Source organism: Cannabis sativa, chromosome 1, assembly GCF_029168945.1.
Source record: "Cannabis sativa cultivar Pink pepper isolate KNU-18-1 chromosome 1, ASM2916894v1, whole genome shotgun sequence".
NCBI lineage: Eukaryota > Viridiplantae > Streptophyta > Magnoliopsida > Rosales > Cannabaceae > Cannabis > Cannabis sativa.
The window spans coordinates 13012377-13030226 of record NC_083601.1 but is presented as its reverse complement, the minus strand read 5'-3'; the positions used below and the strand labels follow the sequence as shown (position 1 = coordinate 13030226).

Sequence of the window (17850 nt, the reverse complement as noted above, 5' to 3'; positions counted from 1 at the left end):
AAGTTATACTAATTAAATGTATGTTAGAAGAAAAAAAAAAGAAGAAGAAGAAGAAGATGACAACACTTTGGTACAATTAATCACCCTTTTAAAATTATTAACACTTACAGTAATCACCCTTTTACAGTTATCAGTATTGTATGGGAAACAGTTTCATCACATTTAATTAATAAATTTTCCAAGTACACACTTTACTATTAAACAAAGCAGAAAAACAATAATGAATATTTATCTAAAATGGTCCCATATCTTTAAGATCGTGAACATTGCTCTTAAACCATCTCTAATAGAAAATCTAAAATTTGTGCTAAATTTAGCACAAAAAATAAGTTTGTGCTATATTTATAATCGTGCTCCAATGCACAAAATGTAAAATAAGAAAAAATAATTAATTATATTGATAGTTATTTCATATTTTATTGAGAATATATAAAATTTATTACTTTTTATTTTTTTATTATTTAAATAATAGTAATAAAGTAAATAAAGTTTAGTAAAAGCCAATGAATCATAATAATTAGTGGCATTATAGTAAATAAAAAAGTAGTACAGTATTTATTGTGAGCTAAATTTGACACAATGCTATATCTTGTACCACATTTGGCACAACTTTTAGCATTTGCCAAATTTAGCACACTTTTTATAACACCATTAGAATATAGTTTTTTTAGGTGTGCTAAAATATAGCAATACACCATTTTTTTGGCACTCCATTAGAGATGCTCTTAGGCACTGGGCAGTCAATTACCCAGAAATAAACTTGAGGAGCTTAATTTTGAAAGTAAAATAATTTTTAAAAAATAAATAAATTATTATTAAAATCTTGTACATATAAAATAGTAAATGGAATTACCCCGGTACACGTGGTTCGTTACTCAAATAACAATTCTGTCTCGGTCATAATTCTTAATTTTCTTCCAAAACACGGTGTAGGATTTCTATTCAGAAGAATTCATCCTCAAGATACTAGTTTAGCCCCAAGCACCACCTGACATCAGTAATAAGCGCCTAGGTTGACATCCAACCTAGAGCACATAGTTTCGTCCATCCAAATGCAGTTTTGTTCTAGAAATCATTCTTATTTTGTCTAAAAAATAAGGTGTTGTTGTCATGGCAAGCCAAAATTTCATGTTGGTATGTCACTTACATCCATGGTGACACACATGTGCCGAGGTGACACCCGATTGTCACTCGGTGCACACCCGAGCTCAATCACCAAGAGACGGTGACCAGCATCACCATAATCTAAAAACTATCTTAGAGATGCTCTCACATAACCTTGGCATCTAAAGGTATGATGGGAATACAATTTTTTCAGAGTAGTGGGTGCCCACGTTGACGTCATATGTCAACCTGGTCGCCTATTGCTGAACACTTTACAACATTCGGTCATATCTCACTCGTTGAAGCTCGAGTTAATGCGATTCAAAGTTCATTGTAAAGCTCTTTCAAAGATACTTCTACGCATGCTTAATAGCCATATCACAATTCTGACTTTAATCTATCAAAAATTGGATCACAAGTTGAAATTTAATTTATTGGTATCAATAGTCCAGATCCGATCTCCTGAAATCATAGATCACCATCAAAAATCAAGATGATCAATCTCAACCGCGGGCAAGGCGTGGAGCGGGCGCGGGCGAGGAGTGGGCGCGGGCGAGGCGCGGGCGCGGGCACGGGCAAGGCGCGAGCGTGGCACATACGTGGCATGGGCGCGGGCGAGCAGGGGCGAGCAGGGTCCGCAGGCGTGGATGCTTTCCAAGAGATAATTTGATTTGACTAAAGGAGATTCACGAACAAAGGAGGCGGGGCCGCTTTTTATCCTTTTTTGTTTTTTTTTTTGAAAATAAAGAAAGCTTTATTAATAAACTTCTTTCATGATTACATCACGAATATCAGGAGTAAAATCATTACTCCTAAAAACACGACCATCGACATAAGATGAAGCTCGGGCAACAGCATGAGCAACACCATTAGCAGATCGTTTAACAAATAAAATAGACACATGACTAACACCTTCCAACAACGTCTTACAATCTGAAATTACACCTCCAAAATAAGAAGACATAGGAAGTGAACTACGCAGAGCTTGCACCACAGTAAGACTATCGGACTCAATGGTAACCCGATTCCAACCTTTCTTCTTGAGCCAACTCAATGCCTCCCTCACACCCATAGCCTCAGCTAATTCTGGAGTTACAACACCGGTTTTGCAGCTAGAAATTGCTTCCAATACATGGCCCGAATCATCCCTAGCAACACAAGCAAAACTATACCTGTTAGGATCAGAAAAGAGAGCTGCATCGGTATTAATTTTGACTTCCCCTATTGCTGGTTTTTGCCAAGAAAGAGCACCATCGGTTGCTGACAAGAATGCAGCAGTAGGAACATGAGCTTTATCTTGCGCTTTGCTCCATTGTTCCAACATACTCGAAGCCAAGAGAGTAACAGCCGCCACACTAGCATTTTTTTCCTTCCAAACACAATCATTTCTAGCCTTCCAGATAGCCCAACAAGTCATGGCTATGATCTTCCTTTGATCCCCATCAAAAGATTGAAAGCTAGCCTCAATCCATCCCGTGAAAGTACCACTATAATCCAAGTCGACACCAATTCCCGTATTGACCCAACAAGCCCGTGCAAAAGAACAATCCACCAATCGATGCAGAATTGTTTCATTACTAGAGGAACACACGGGACAAATAGCATCAATGTTGACATGTTTATACCGAAGCATGGATTTGGTAGGTAAACAGTTGGATGCCGCTCTCCACAATAAATCTTTCACCTTCGGAGGAACTTTAAGTCGCCATAACTTACCCCAAAAATCAGACCCCACCAGTTGCAAATCATCTTCCTTCCTTTGTTGCAAATGTCGATACATACTTTTCACTGAAAAATTCCCCGAGCTCTCAAAAGACCAGAACCAAACATCATCACTACGACTTGAATTTAAGGGAATACTCAAAATGAGTTGAGCATCCCTTGTATTAAACAGATCTCGCACCAAGTCCACGTCCCAGGCAAAACAATCAGTTTCCATAAGAGCATCAACATTATGATCTAATAAAGCAGGATGATTCGAACTAACTCTCGGATTCTCATCACATGGCAGCCAAGGATCTGAAAGTATATTAATTGTTGACCCATTTCCAACCCGCCGACGAGCCCCCATTCTAACCATATCAATTGTTTCGAAAATACTTCGCCAAATAAAACTAGGATTACTTCCCAATTCTGCTCTCAAGAAGTCCTTCCCCGCAAAATATCGTGCTTGAAACAATCGACCAACAAGAGTATGAGGCTTACAAAGCAGACGCCACCCTTGCTTACTCAATAAGGAGAGATTAAAATCATGAAGATCTCTAAATCCCATCCCTCCTTTTGACTTATGAATCTTCAACTTATCCCAACTCTTCCAATGAATCCCTTTATTGTTCTTTGAAGAGGATTTCCACCAATGCTTGCACATTAACTGCTCCATTTCATTAACAGTCTTCAAAGGAAGCAAAAAAACATTCATGGCATAACTAGGCAAGGATTGAGCAACAGTTTTCAGCATGAGCTCTTTACCTGCCTTAGACAAAAATTTTCCTTCCCAACTCTGAATCTTTTTCCTCATCTTATCTTTCAAGAAACCCAGAAGAGCATTTTTATTTCGTCCCAAGATGTTAGGAAGACCCAGATAAGTACTTGTTTCTCCTGCCTCTTGAACCTTCAGAACAGAGCAAATTCTTGCACGAACATCCATCCCAGTATTAGCACTGAAGAAAACAGAGGACTTATTCAGATTTACCTGTTGTCCAGAGGCCAACTGAAAACAATGAAGAAGCTCCATCACATTATTTGCCTCCTCCTCCGTAGCACGGCAGTACAAATAACTATCATCAGCAAAAAACATGTGGGTAATAATAGGAGCCCCACGAGCAACTTTACAACCCCTAAGCTTTCCTCGCCTCTCAAAATCTGAGATAAGAGCCGAAAGACCCTCCACACACAAAAGAAAAAGATAAGGTAATAGAGGGTCACCTTGTCTTAGTCCTCGCTTAGGCACAATAGGACCCAATTCCTTTCCACCTGAAAGGATATTGTAGGAGACCGAGCTAACACAACACATAATCAACTGAATCCATTCCTCACTAAACCCCATCTTCTCCATAATTGCCTGAAGAAAACCCCATTCAACCCTATCATACGCCTTACTCATGTCAAGTTTGATAGCCATAACTCCCTCCTTTCCCGAGCTCTTCCGTTTCAAATAATGCATAATCTCAAAAGAAATTAAGATATTATCAGTAATAAGTCTCCCCGGAATGAAAGCACTTTGAGATTCAGAATTAACATGATGAAGAACACCTTTCAAACGGTTGGCTAGTACCTTCGAGACTACTTTGTAAATCACATTACAGAGAGCAATAGGACGAAGATCACTCATAGATTCAGGCTTAGATTTTTTGGGAATAGGGACAATATGGGTATCATATAGGTTGTTCGGAAACTCACCAAGCATAACAAAGTTTTGCACCAGCTTCACAATATCTGAACCGACTATGTCCCAGAACTTCTGATAGAACCCCGGATTAAAGCCATCAGGTCCTGGGGATTTATCCGGATGCATTTGGAACAAAGCTCTTTTTACTTCCTCACTATCAATCGGAGTCACAAGGTTTTGATTCATATCAGCATTAACTCTTCCTTGAACACACTCTGTTACTCGGTCCCAGTTTGTATCAGAAGCAGAAAAAAGCTCTTTATAATAGTCAACCATCACCGTGGCCAAGCCACTATCCCAATCAACCCACACACCATTGTCATTCTTGAGAGAAGCAATCTGGTTGTTTTTCTTCCTTGTATTTGCACAGGCATGGAAATATTTCGTATTCTGGTCTCCTGCTTGCAACCAAAGTTGCTTTGATCGTTGCCTCCAAAAGACCTCCTTCTGTGTCAGAATCTCAAAAAGTTGTGCATGTGTTTCCTTATATTTCTGAACCGATGTATCATCTCTGCGCCCCTTCAATTTTTTCAGCTGCTTATTACATCGAGTAATACGATCCTTAAAATTACCTGTTATATCTTTCCCCCATTTAGCAAGGGAAGTACTACAACACTTAATTTTCTGGTGCAGAGGATCTTCATTATACATTTCCCAATTGTCACGAACAATCTGTCTACACATAGGCTCCCTACTCCAAGCATTCTCAAACTGAAACCTTTTAAGAAACAACACCGGTTTTTGAAACGCAAGATCAAGCCAAAGTGGAGAGTGATCTGAAGCGGAGATCTCCATATTAAAAAGCTTTGCATCCGAAAAAAGAGAGTTCCAAGCATTAGAGATAAGAGCACGATCAAGTCTAACTTCAATCCAATTTGGCGTACCTTTTCCCTTCTCCCAAGTAAAAGGATGGCCAACTAACTCCATATCCAGCAACTCACACTCATCAACAACTTCTTGAAACCCATCAACAAGCCACCCTGGATAAGGGTGTCCCCCACGTTTATCACCTTGAGACAAGACATTATTAAGATCCCCCATGAGACACCAAGGCAACGTAGACTCCCTGGAAAGTTGTCGAATTCTTCTCCAAGTATTCGGTCTTAAGCTTCTTTGTGGTTCTCCATAGAAACCGGTAAGGCGAAATTCTGGATGTCCATCCAAATTAAAAACCATATCTATATGATTAGTGCTATAGCTGAGTAGTCTACCTTCATGTTGGAACTTCCATAACATTGCCAATCCCCCACTATGACCGACGACATCAACAACAAAACAAGCTTCATAACCCAAACTTCTTTTCACAAACTCAACCTTATCTTGTTTACTAATAGTTTCACACAAAAAAATCACATTGGGCTTCTTTTGGAACACAATTTCCTTCAAGAATTGAACTACCCGGGGGTTCCCAAGCCCCCGGCAATTCCAACTTTAAAAACTCATAATCCTTGGCGGGCCCAATTTTTGGTACCCGCCTTTAACTCGTTTTTTTGAAAAATACCATCTTCCACACTAGCTGCCACTAGGCCGAAACTATCCTCCATTCCCCCCCTCATTAACATTTTCAATAAAGCCCATTTCAGTTTCAGCCACATGGGCCTTGGCCATACCCTCTTCACCACTCCCATTACCCACCAAATATTGGGCCGGCCCTAAGACTTGAACAGTATCCTTGCCCAACTCAACATTATCTTCAACTCTTCTTCTTTTTGGATCCGTGAAAATAAACCCGCCCTTTTCAAAACAACTTTCCTTTCCCGCTTCCCCATTGATTGATATCCCACCATTAACGGCACCAATCTTTCCTCCTTGAACTGCGCCCACAATCCCATGATTCTCTCCTACAATCTCTCCCTCAACATCCTCATTAACCTCCATATCCTCTCTGTCATCACCCCGATTTCTCGGATCTGCCCCCCTCCTGGAACTGGTTGTTGGAAATTATTTTACCAGGATCTTAGATCTACTCACAAGTATGTTTATTAACATCCTAAATAAGAACTTTCTAAAACGATAAATTAAACACATATAAAGTTTAAGAAACCTTACATTGGGTGCAGCGGAACATAATGACTCCTTCCGTTCAGATATCTAGCCCTTGATTCCTTTCTGTAGCAGAGCATTATCAATATCTGAACCTGGATCTCTTTCTCTGAATCTTTGATGCTGAAACCTCCTTCTTGCTGAAAGTCTTTCTTCACGATCTTCCTCACTATGATTGAGGTATTGCTTGATGTGTGTGGGCACTACTCTAATCACTAAGGATTTCGAAATATTGAAGAAGAAGAGAGGGAGTGGTCAGCCAGATAGGGAGAGAGAAGGCTCAGGTTTTTCTGATTCAGAAAGTGTCAGTGAAAAGTCTGATTTTCCTGAAGCCTTCACTATCTATTTATAGCATTCCACTAGGGTTAGATTTGAATTATATGGCATTAAAATAATGAAAAAATCAACTTAAAATACCTACTAAGGTGGCCGGCCATACACTTAGTGGATTGGGCCTTGCTTTTTGCAATTTTGCAATTTTAACACCTTTTGTATCTGATTTTCTCAAAAATGCCAATTTCCTAATTCAACCATTTAAATGCCAATTCTAACTATTTAATAACTATATATAATTATTAAATAATATTGTCATTTATCATATTTATTAATTGAACCATACAAAGTATCATAATTAACAAATATGCCCCTATAAACTCTTTCTTTACAATTTCGCCCTTACTTAGTGAAAAATTCACAAATAGACATAGTCTAATTTGAGAATTATAATTGATTAATCAAAACCAATTACATGAGTCTTACAAGCAATATTATCTCAACTAGTGGGGGGACCATGGGTCTATATAACCGAGCTTCCAATAAGTAGATCAAGAATTTAGCACTAAAATTCACTAACTTATTAATTCTTCGTTGAATCCACGCATAGAACTTAGAATTGCACTCTCAGTATATAGAATGCTCTATATGTTCCACCATATAGACACATCATTAGTTATCCATTGTTATAATCCTAATGTGATCAATTATCCTCTATATGAATGATCTACACAGTAAAGGGATTAAATTACCGTAACACCCTACTATGTATTTTATCCTTAAAACACTTGACCCCGTATAAATGATATTTCAGCTTATGTGAAATGAGATCTCCACCATTTATTTTCGTTTGGTCAAGCTCGAAGGAGATCATCCTTTGCTTACTATTCGCCAGATAGAAGCTATAGATTCCATGTTTATGCTAGCGCTCCCACTCAATTGCACTACCGTGTTCCCAAAAAGTACGTATCACCCTGACCTAAAAGTAGGCTTAACTAACAATTCAAGGAACACGAATAGCCTTTCAAGATTGAGCCTAATCATAACAGGATTAAGATCATTTGATCTAGGATCAACTAGGCGATATTGACTTGAATAGATTTTACGGTAAGTTTAATTAAATCTAAGTCAAAGTTCAATATCGGTCCCTTCCGATGCATACTCCATGCATCCAACCTGAGCTTTACTTTAACCAATGTTCTGGAAAGAACATAGTATTTCTCTAAATACAAGTAAACTCTTGTTGTAGATTATCATATCAGTAAAACCCTGTGTCTGATAAATCTAGGAAACTTTATTCACATAGTCATGTTTACTTTCCAATGTGTTGACGGCACAATAAACAGGATCAAGTATGTGAAAAGGGTTTCAGATGAATCTATACATTATGTACATATAATCATGAAATAAATCATGTGAACCATGCAACATTAAATGTTATTTCTGATCTATATAAGTAAATCTGATTATATTGAAATGAGTTTTATTTAGGGCATAAAACCCAACACTGGTAGCTGTCACCGGAGAACCACTGCTTCTTGGAACGCCGGCATTTGGTTGTAAAGGTCTTGCCATATTGTCACGGAGCCATCTCGCACCAATCTGTTTTTGAGAACGCCGATCTGGAGCTTTCATGAATAAACCATATGGCTTAACAACCTTTTCTATTGGTCCATCAAAGACTCGGGGACAAAACCTTTCATTATGCCCGAGTATACCACAAATGAAACAAAAAGTGGGCACCCTCTCATATTTGAAATTTGCCCAGAAATAGTCTTCCTTGGTGTAGTAAATCTTCATTCTTCTCTTCAATGGTTTTTCAATATTGATCAATACCCGGACTCTCAAGTACTCCCTCCAAATACCCGCATAATTCTTGGGACAAGATGAAACAAACTGTCCAATGTAAGTACCACAGGCCCTAAGCACTCGGTCTGACTGAAAACCCACTCTGAGATCATAAACTTGTACCCAAATTTCCATAGTGTTCAGGGGTACCAACCTAGGATTTTCTCCTAATTTCAATCTTTGAACAATCAAAGGTATTTTATTAAACGTCCATGGTGTACCTTCAAGCACCCTATTAATATCCAGTTCATGAAAGAATTGAAAAAGAAAACGATTAAACTCTAATTCTTTAACAAACATGCCTTTTACTGGACGCCAGAGTGAAGCCATGACATTTCGAACTGTATCAAAATCGGACACACGATTCGTGAGCAATCTCCCCACCAGACACCATCTTGCATCAACCTCATCCTCCAACTCAGAAGGATTATCAAATAATACTCCTCCTTCTTCCTCATCGATCTGCAAATCATCCCAACGAACCTCCAACTCCTCTGCATCTCTGCTTGACGAAGCCATAACGTACAGACCACAAACACACCAAAACTTCTATGTCGAACGATCAAAACAAATCAAACAGTATAAACCATGTCAATATAGACAAGACGGGGCAAGCTTTATCCTTTTTTGTTTGTATGGAATATCTTGGACTAATTACCTCTACGTTTTATATTTATAGAAACATTTTATTTCTTCTATTTTTGTGGTTAACACAATTATATATAGAATAATGGTAATATAACATAATTAATCAAAAAGCAATTAAAAAAATTATTACAATAAATAAATAAAAAAAAACTAATATAGAACTGGTTATCTAAAGCAATTAAATTAAAAATCAATACATAAAAATTAATTACCAAAAATAACTGAATAAAAAACTAAAACATAAAACTTAGAGTTCTATTACATAAAATAATAAAATTAACAATTAAATATGAAAACCAATTACTTAATACAACCAACTAAAAAATTAGAATAAAAATATAAAAAAACCCAAAACATTTAAAAGATAAAATGAACCCAAAAACCAGTTACTAAAAAAATAAGACAAACCATAGAGAGATTTTTAACAAATGACTTTTAAAATTAAGTTATAGAAACCAATTACATTAAACAAACCAATTAAAAATTTGACACAGAAAAAAACGTACATGTGAACCAACCAAATTAAAAACTAACATACAAAAATTAGTTACTTAAAATAACAAAATCAAAAACTGAATGTAATTTCCTTTTTACATAACATAAAATTTGTATCACAATACACTTTTTATTTTATTTACTTTTTTATTATTTTTTATTATAACATTACATCACAATAATTATTTTACTTTTATATTATTTTTTTAATTTTATTATCATATGTAAAGAGTATTAGATAATAGATTTTTATAATAAAATATTAAGGAGCATTAATTAAATATTAAATGTTGTATCAAGTTTTACAAATGTCCATTAAAGGACAATACTAAAAAAATAATAAAATGATGCAAATAGATAATAAGCTTTTTTTTTTCCCTATGACAATTTATACAGCTTCTATTAAATATTGAATGACACTAACACTAATAATAGGTAAATAGTGATATGTAAACTCAAAGTTTTAAATTTATAAGCGACATAAATCTAATGATATTTTAGCCGCATAATTACTTAATGTTTGTAAAACTTTAATTTTTATCTAATTTTATCAGTTCAAACTTTGTTAGTGTCTTAAACATGACACATATAAATCCAGCTTTTAAACTATTGAGTTTGGATAAAAAATATGTAGTATCAATTATTTCTAAATTTTCTTTTAATAAATTGAAAATAGAATTTGTACTGACAAAAATGGACAAAAATTATAACTTTTTAAATATTAAATATTTATATCGCTACTAAAAAAAATTATTAAATTTATACTACTACAAACTCAAAATTTTACGTAGTTATGACACAATTATCCAAATAATAATATTGTGTATTAAGAGCAGCTCCAAGGAGACTGCATTTATCAAATATGCTGCTCCTTAATGATCCAATGACGCTCTATATAACACACTATTTTATTGTGTGTGCTACAGTTCGTGCACCGTAGCACACACGACATCCCATTTTTTTTAATTATTCTATTATATATGATATGTATTATTTTTTTATAATTATTTAAAAAAAATGGTGTATCGATACACTTCTATCTCTTTCGGCATTCGGAAAAATAATTATTTTTTTTTACGGTTGTGTATATTGTAGTTATTTAAGACATTTTGTAAAATTTTGAGAAATTTAAAAAAATAATACGCCAAAAACATAGTTCGAACAATTTTTTGTACACATAAATCTTTTATACGCGTGGCTAATAACTTATTTGAATAGTATTTTTTATATTATATTTTATTAAAAATAATATAATAATAAAAAAATATTATTTTTAGTATAATTTTTGGTATTGTGGTTAGAGTAGAAAAAAATTTTAATACTAAATTTAGTGATAGTGTGACACTAAATTAGAGCATCTCTGATGCTTGAAGTGGCAAAATGTTGAGAAACTATACTATTGGAGGCAAAAGAATGCTATTCTAAAAATATTTGTGGATGCTATACAGTAGCATTGATACATTCATTATTCATTATTTTTTAATAAAAAATTAAAACTAAAAAATTATTGTTACTAAAAAACTAAATAATAATGTGTGAGATCATAATTCTAGTATTATTGAAGAGTGTTATACTATTGAAGTGATTTTAGAAGTAAAGAGTGTAAAAAATGATGTAGAAAAAAATAAAATAAAATATTATGAGCATGTTTTGTATTGTTTTCTGTTTTTTGTTTTTAAAAAATTGTTTTTAGAAATGAGAACAAATTTCTTTTTGAAGTTTTTAAAACACAAGTCATGTTTGGTTAGTGTTTTTTAAAAACAATATTGATCAAAAGTGAATTGGTTTTTAAAACAGAAAATAATATTTTGTTGTTTTCAAATTTTTTGTTTTTTGTAATTTTGTTTTCTGAAAATTGTTTTCAAAAAATAAGGCCAAACAAGCCAAATTTTTTCAAAAAAGAATTTTTTGTTTTTAAAAATAAAAAATAGCTTTTTAGTTATGATGCCCAACTTGCACTATATTTTTAGATGATGTAGAGATTTTTAGCATTTTTAAAAGAGAATACCATTAGACTCTAGGTATCTCTGGTGGTTTTGCAGTGTGTATCTTAAACTGGTTGTAGTATCTCTTTTTAAACTCTTATGTTCTGTCGTGTGAGGACTGAGGAGCATAATATATACAGAGGAATGCAAGATGGTCATATGCAAGTCAAACTTCACTTCTCTCTCTCTCTCTTGTTTATATTTTATATATTTATTTTGAAGAAAGTGAACATAGGTAGCTTTATTGGGGTTGTAAAGCCTTTTAATGCTCAAAACATTAAACCTTCCCTACCTTCAAAGCAAACAGTCAGAGGATCTGGGATTCCATGTTGACCAACTGGCTTTCTAAATTTTTCTTTCTTTCTTTCTGGCTTCTGCTATGCTACCTATATTAATTACTTCTATTCTATTTTCTATGGACAAAAAATATATATAGTAAAATAAATAACTCTTCTTTTGTTTTTCTTTTTTGAATTGTTGATAAACAAAACTCTTAAACCCCATTATTCATCACATTCCAAAGAATGAAAGAAGTGATGAAGTGGAAGATTATTAATGGTGATCACATGGACATATATGGTATTGGTCAGCCTGGCTTATTATTTTAGACTTTTTAGTGTTAGCTCCAACAAATACTCGATGTGGATGCAAAGAAAAAGTGCGGACTAGCGTGCCGCTAAGTAAATGCAAGAGCGTGACCATTCCTGTCTTTTGAAATTTTCTAGGTGTGTCCATGTAGGCTAAACAAATCCAGACTCAAAGATTTGGAAAATATAAGAAGAAACAAAATTTTATTAATATGGTAAAACACCATTTTACAATTAGTTAGCAATATTTTATAAAAGTTATATTAAATTAGAGAAGTGTTAATTACAACCTCTTAATCAGCTTCTATGTCCGAAATCACATATCGAAATATTTTTTTCAATTTTTTTTTTCATAGCGGTATTCGTTATAGTTACAGTATCATCCCTGTAAATTTTTTAAAAAATTAATATAGTTTACAATACCAAATATAGAAGTCATGATATTCCAGTTTACCACGTGTGCTCAAAAAACTTCAAACGTATTTTGGGCTTTGTAAATTGAAGCTAATAGGAGTATTTTAAATTGGGAAATTTACATAGTATACTGACTTTTGTCATTTTCTTACAAAAATACTGCCAGGTAGTAGCTTTTTCAATTTTACTGTATTTTTTTAAAGGTTTTATACTACTTTTTATTAATTTTTTTTGTCAAAGATGACAAAAGATTTGATGTTGATATAAAAGCCTTTTTTAAAAGCTTTTTAAATAGGGTTATTTTCAAAAATATCGAAAAAATTATTAAGGTTATGATAAATATGACATAAAAAGTAAATGCCACTAAATATGACATTATCTAACCAATCAAACTAAAAATATGGTTTTTTTAGAAAAAAAACCATATAAAACATTAAAAAGAAATCTGAATTTAAAATTCATAAAAAATAAAAACTTAATTAAATTACCATAAAAAATATTAAAATTCCCTTCATATTTATTTTTTTTAAAAAATAAAATAAATAAAACTATAGTGATTGCCGAAGTTGTCACTCGTGTTGGAAAAGTCACGGGAGTTTACTGTCGGCACCGGAAAATTCGTCGGAGTAGCCGCCGGTGCCGGAAAAGTCACCGGAGTTGTTGCTGGCGCCGAAAAAGTCGTCAGAATTAGCATTATTTTTCAAGTAATTTTACCGGTGACAATGCCAAGTCCAACGACTATTCTGGAGTTTGATGTCAGTGCCGAAAAAGTTGCCGGAGTAGTTCCTGGTGTTGGAAAAATTGCCGGAGTTATTGCCGGCGTAAAAAAAGTCTTCAGAATTGGCCTTGTCGCCGGCAAAATCATTAGAAAAATCACCAAGAAAGTGGTTTTTTCATCAAGAAACTAGTTTCTTCACCAAGAAAGTGGTTTCTTCATCAAAGAACTAATTTTGTTACACAACAATAATAAAGATTATGAAAACAAAACAAAAATGATATACACTGAAAAATAATTGAAACCAGTTTCATAAATCAACCAAATAGAGAAAAAAAATACAAAAAAAATTACCAAGAAACTGGTTTCTTCATCAAAAAATTGGTTTCTTGATGAAGAAAAAAACTAGTTTCTTGGTGATTTTTTTGATAATTTTTCCGGCGACAATGCCAATTCTGACGAATTTCCCAGAGTTTACTGTCGGTACTGAAAAAGTCACCGGAGTAGTTTTCGGTGTATTAGTCGTCAGAGTTGCTACCAACGCTAGAAAATTCGTCAGAATTGCCATTATTGTCAGAAAAATTACCGGAAAAATTACCAAGAAACTAGTTTTTTGGTAATTTTTCCGGCGACTATGCAATTTCTGATGACTTTTCTGAAGTTTACTGTCGGTGCCGAAAAAGTCGCAGAAGTAGCTGCTAGCGTCAGAAAAGTCGTCAGAATTGGCATTGTCAACGGAAAAATCAACAAGAAACCGGAAAAGTCGTCAGAATTGGCATTGTCAACGGAAAAATTCGTCGGAATTGGCATTGTCGCCGGAAAAATCACTGAAAAATCACCAAGAAACCGGTTTCTTAGACTTTAAGAAACCGGTTTCTTGGTGATTTTTCAGTGATTTTTCCGGCGACAATGCCAATTCCGACGAATTTTTCGGCACTGGCAGCAACTCCGACGACTTTTTCGGCACCGACCGCTACTCCGACGACTTTTCCGGCACCGACAGCAAACTCCGGTGACTTTTCCGGCATCAATGACAAATAAAACTTCCTAAACAAATAAAAACATTAAATATGGGATTTAGAAACCTAATTACATATATATATGGCATATCAAATACCATAAAAAAACCTAAAAACAAAAAAATACCATATAAATTGGCCAAACTTAAATGTGCCATATTTATCATAAGAACTTTTAAAATCTCATACTAAGTGTAATTTCCTCTTTTAAATAAAATTTTTGATGTTGATATAAAATTGATTTTATTAAATTAGATCCCCCCTGTTATACTTATTATTACAGTTTTACAGAAAAGAGAAGAAATACAAATAAAACAGACTCGATCCTAGGTGGCTTCGCCTTTAGTGGATCAAGATTTAGTAGTTAGTTACAACCGAAATTGTAACTAACTCCTAAACCTCTGATCAACCCTAATCTACAGCTATAAAAGAAGACCAGAGACTTACCAATCTCCCAGTCGAGAGATACCAGAAGCCAAGAGCCAGATCTGAGAGTTTAACTCTCAAAGTTGTAGATCCAAGTGTTCATGCAAAGAGAAAAGAAAAGAGAGTTAGTGAGATAGTGAGAAATCAAAAGAAAAACACAGAAAAGAAATATTGAGTGAATATCAGAAATACCAGTCGAGATTGTGACTTGGATTTCTCACCTGTTTTGTAATGTTCTTCTCCAAATAGTGCAGATCTGAGGTCGATCTTCAAGGCGAGCTCATCAGAGGACGTACCCCTAATTTTAGGGCGAACCTCTATAATTTTTGGTGTTTGTTTTTCTTTCTAACTCATATGTTTTGGTTCGATCTTTGTGCGTGTGTGTTTTATGGGGTTTCTGGGATGATTTCTGGGTGAGATCGATCAATAGATCGAGAAGGATCTCTGGTTCTAGGGTTTGAGAACCAGAGAGAAAGGAGAGAAAGAGAGAGAGAGAGAGAGAGAGAGAGAGAGAGAGAGAGAGAGAGAGAGTCTGAGAACTCTCGAAGGTTCGAATTGAGAAATGAGCTAGGGTTAGCTTTGATTGAACTTGGTTTTGTTCAAGGAAGAACGACAAATCGTTTTGTGCAAAACGATCTGTCGTGCAGGAAGGAAACGGCAAGTTTCTTTGTCGTTTGAATGTTTTCTTTAATTGACTTTTCTGGGACAATTTTGTCCCTGTCGTTTTAATCAATTGCTTGAGTTGGTGTAGGGCATTCTTGGAATTTCACATCAAGAAATCCTACAGTGGTATCAGAGCTCTGGTTCGAGCATAATTCAACTCAAGAAAAGGAATCAAGAAAGTGACAAAGGCTGGAAGAAGAAGGAGAAACACAACAAGAAGTTGTGGACAGTGGAAAAGCTGTGGAAATTCCACATATTGATAATCAATCAATTTCTATAAACTCAACTCAATTTAATTTTGATTTTTCTAACATGAGCAATATCAAAGTTGACATTGATCGTTTTGATGGATCTGGTGATTACAGGATTTGGAGGAGGAAGATTAGATCCCTATTGGCTCAACAGAAATTACTTAGGGTTCTTGAAGACCCTATTGAATGGCCAGACAACACTTCAAAAATACAGCAAGAAGAGCTGTTAGAAACAGTTACTGGGATCATAATCTTTAACCTTTCTGATGCCATCATCAGATTGGTTGACAAGGAAGAGACTCCTGCCAAGATTTGGAAGAAACTTGAAGAACAGTTTCAACAAAAGTCTCTAACTAATAAGATCTACCTAAAAGAGAGAATCTTTGGGTTCAAGATGAGTCATACTAAAACCCTAGATCAGAATTTAGATGAGTTTCTAAGGATGCATATTGAATTGGCAAATTCAGGGGAAAATGAAGCACTAAGTGATGAAAATCAGGCAATAATCATTCTGAATTCATTGGCCGATTCATACAGAGAAGTAAAGACAACAATCAAGTATGGAAGGACTTCAATCACACTTGATGAAGTCATTTCTGCCCTAAAGTCTAAAGACCTGGAGATGAAGAGTGAGAAATCTAATTCTGGACATGGTGAAATAAACCTAAGTAGAGGAAGGCCATCTCACAAGAAACCCTATCAGAACAGGGGAAGGAGTAATAGCACGAATCATCACAAGAACTCAAATAGAGGGAAGAGTAGATCACCATCAAGAGAATCTGGTGATTCTACAGGTTGTTTCTACTGTGGCAAAACTGGGCACTATAAGAGAGACTGCTATTTCTACAACAATAAGTACAAAAACAAGAAAGGAGGCAGATTTCCAGAAAGAACAGATCAAAAGAAACATCAAAATGACAAGCAACAAGAAGCTAACTACTCTGATGGCTATGACAGTGGTGAAGTTTATGTTGCATCCACATCCTTCAAAGATGATTGGATACTAGATTCTGGGTGTACTTTTCATATGACAAACTCTAGGGAAATCCTAACTGACTACAGAGACTCTAAAGGTGGCAAAGTAATACTGGGAAACAACAATACATGCAATATAGAAGGTTCAGGTAATGTCAGTTTCAAAATGTTTGATGGAATTGTTAGAACCCTAACTGGTGTGAGGTATGTCCCTAATCTTGCTAGAAATTTAATTTCTATAAGTGTTGTAGATGACATGATTGTTAGCAAAATTGAATCAGGTTCAATGAAGCTAAGTAAAGGAGCTATGACTATTATCAAAGGTCATAAGCATGAAGGGCTATACTATCTAGATGGAGAACCAGTGACACAATACAACAATGCAGTCACTAGCAATCTAGAAGACCTAAAAGTTGTTCTATGGCATAGAAGATTGGGGCATATCAGTGAGAAAGGCCTACAGATCATGAGTGATCAAAGGCTGCTGGGTAAGGACAAAGTAAGTAAGGTTGATTTCTGTGAATCTTGTGTCCTAGGTAAACATCACAGGTTAAAATTTAAAACTGGCATTCATAAAACTAAGCATATCTTGGAGTATGTTCACTCTGATCTTTGGGGACCAGAGAAAACTCCAACACATGGTGGTAATATGTATTTTATGTCAATTGTAGATGACCATTCTAGGAAAGTTTGGGTATTTTTACTTAAACATAAAAATGAGGCTCTATCTAAATTCATACAATGGAAAACTCTTATGGAAAATCTAACTAATCAAAGGGTTAAAACCCTAAGGACTGACAATGGCTTGGAGTTTTGCAGTGATGAATTTAACAGGTACTGTGGTTCTGTTGGAATTCAAAGGCACAGAACTGTGAGGATCACTCCTCAACAGAATGGGGTAGCAGAAAGGATGAATAGGACCTTGATAAACAAGGTCAGATGCCTGTTGATGCAATCTGGACTTACTAAAGGTTTCTGGGGAGAAGCTGTGTTAACAACAACCTACTTGGTGAACA

At 34.9% G+C, this 17850-nt stretch overlaps 1 protein-coding gene across 1 annotated transcript; it reads right to left on the bottom strand.

The window, feature by feature from the left end:
* Nucleotides 1-6025: 6025 nt before the first annotated feature.
* LOC133037758 (uncharacterized) lies at nt 6026-9175 on the bottom strand. Its single transcript, XM_061115252.1, has 2 exons — nt 8310-9175; nt 6026-6419 (listed from the first exon to the last, which is right to left on the bottom strand). The coding sequence occupies exons 1-2, from the start codon at nt 9173-9175 to the stop codon at nt 6026-6028; spliced, it is 1260 nt and encodes a 419-aa protein (XP_060971235.1).
* Nucleotides 9176-17850: the final 8675 nt, after the last annotated feature.

Coding starts and splice junctions, on each gene's coding strand:
- LOC133037758 (XM_061115252.1), bottom strand. CDS start 9,175: ATGGCTTCGTCAAGCAGAGATGCAGAGGAGTTGGAGGTTCGTTGGGAT. Junction 6,420..8,309: donor GTGACAGCTACCAGTGTTGG/GTTTTATGCCCT, acceptor TCCAACAACCAG/TTCCAGGAGGGGGGCAGATC.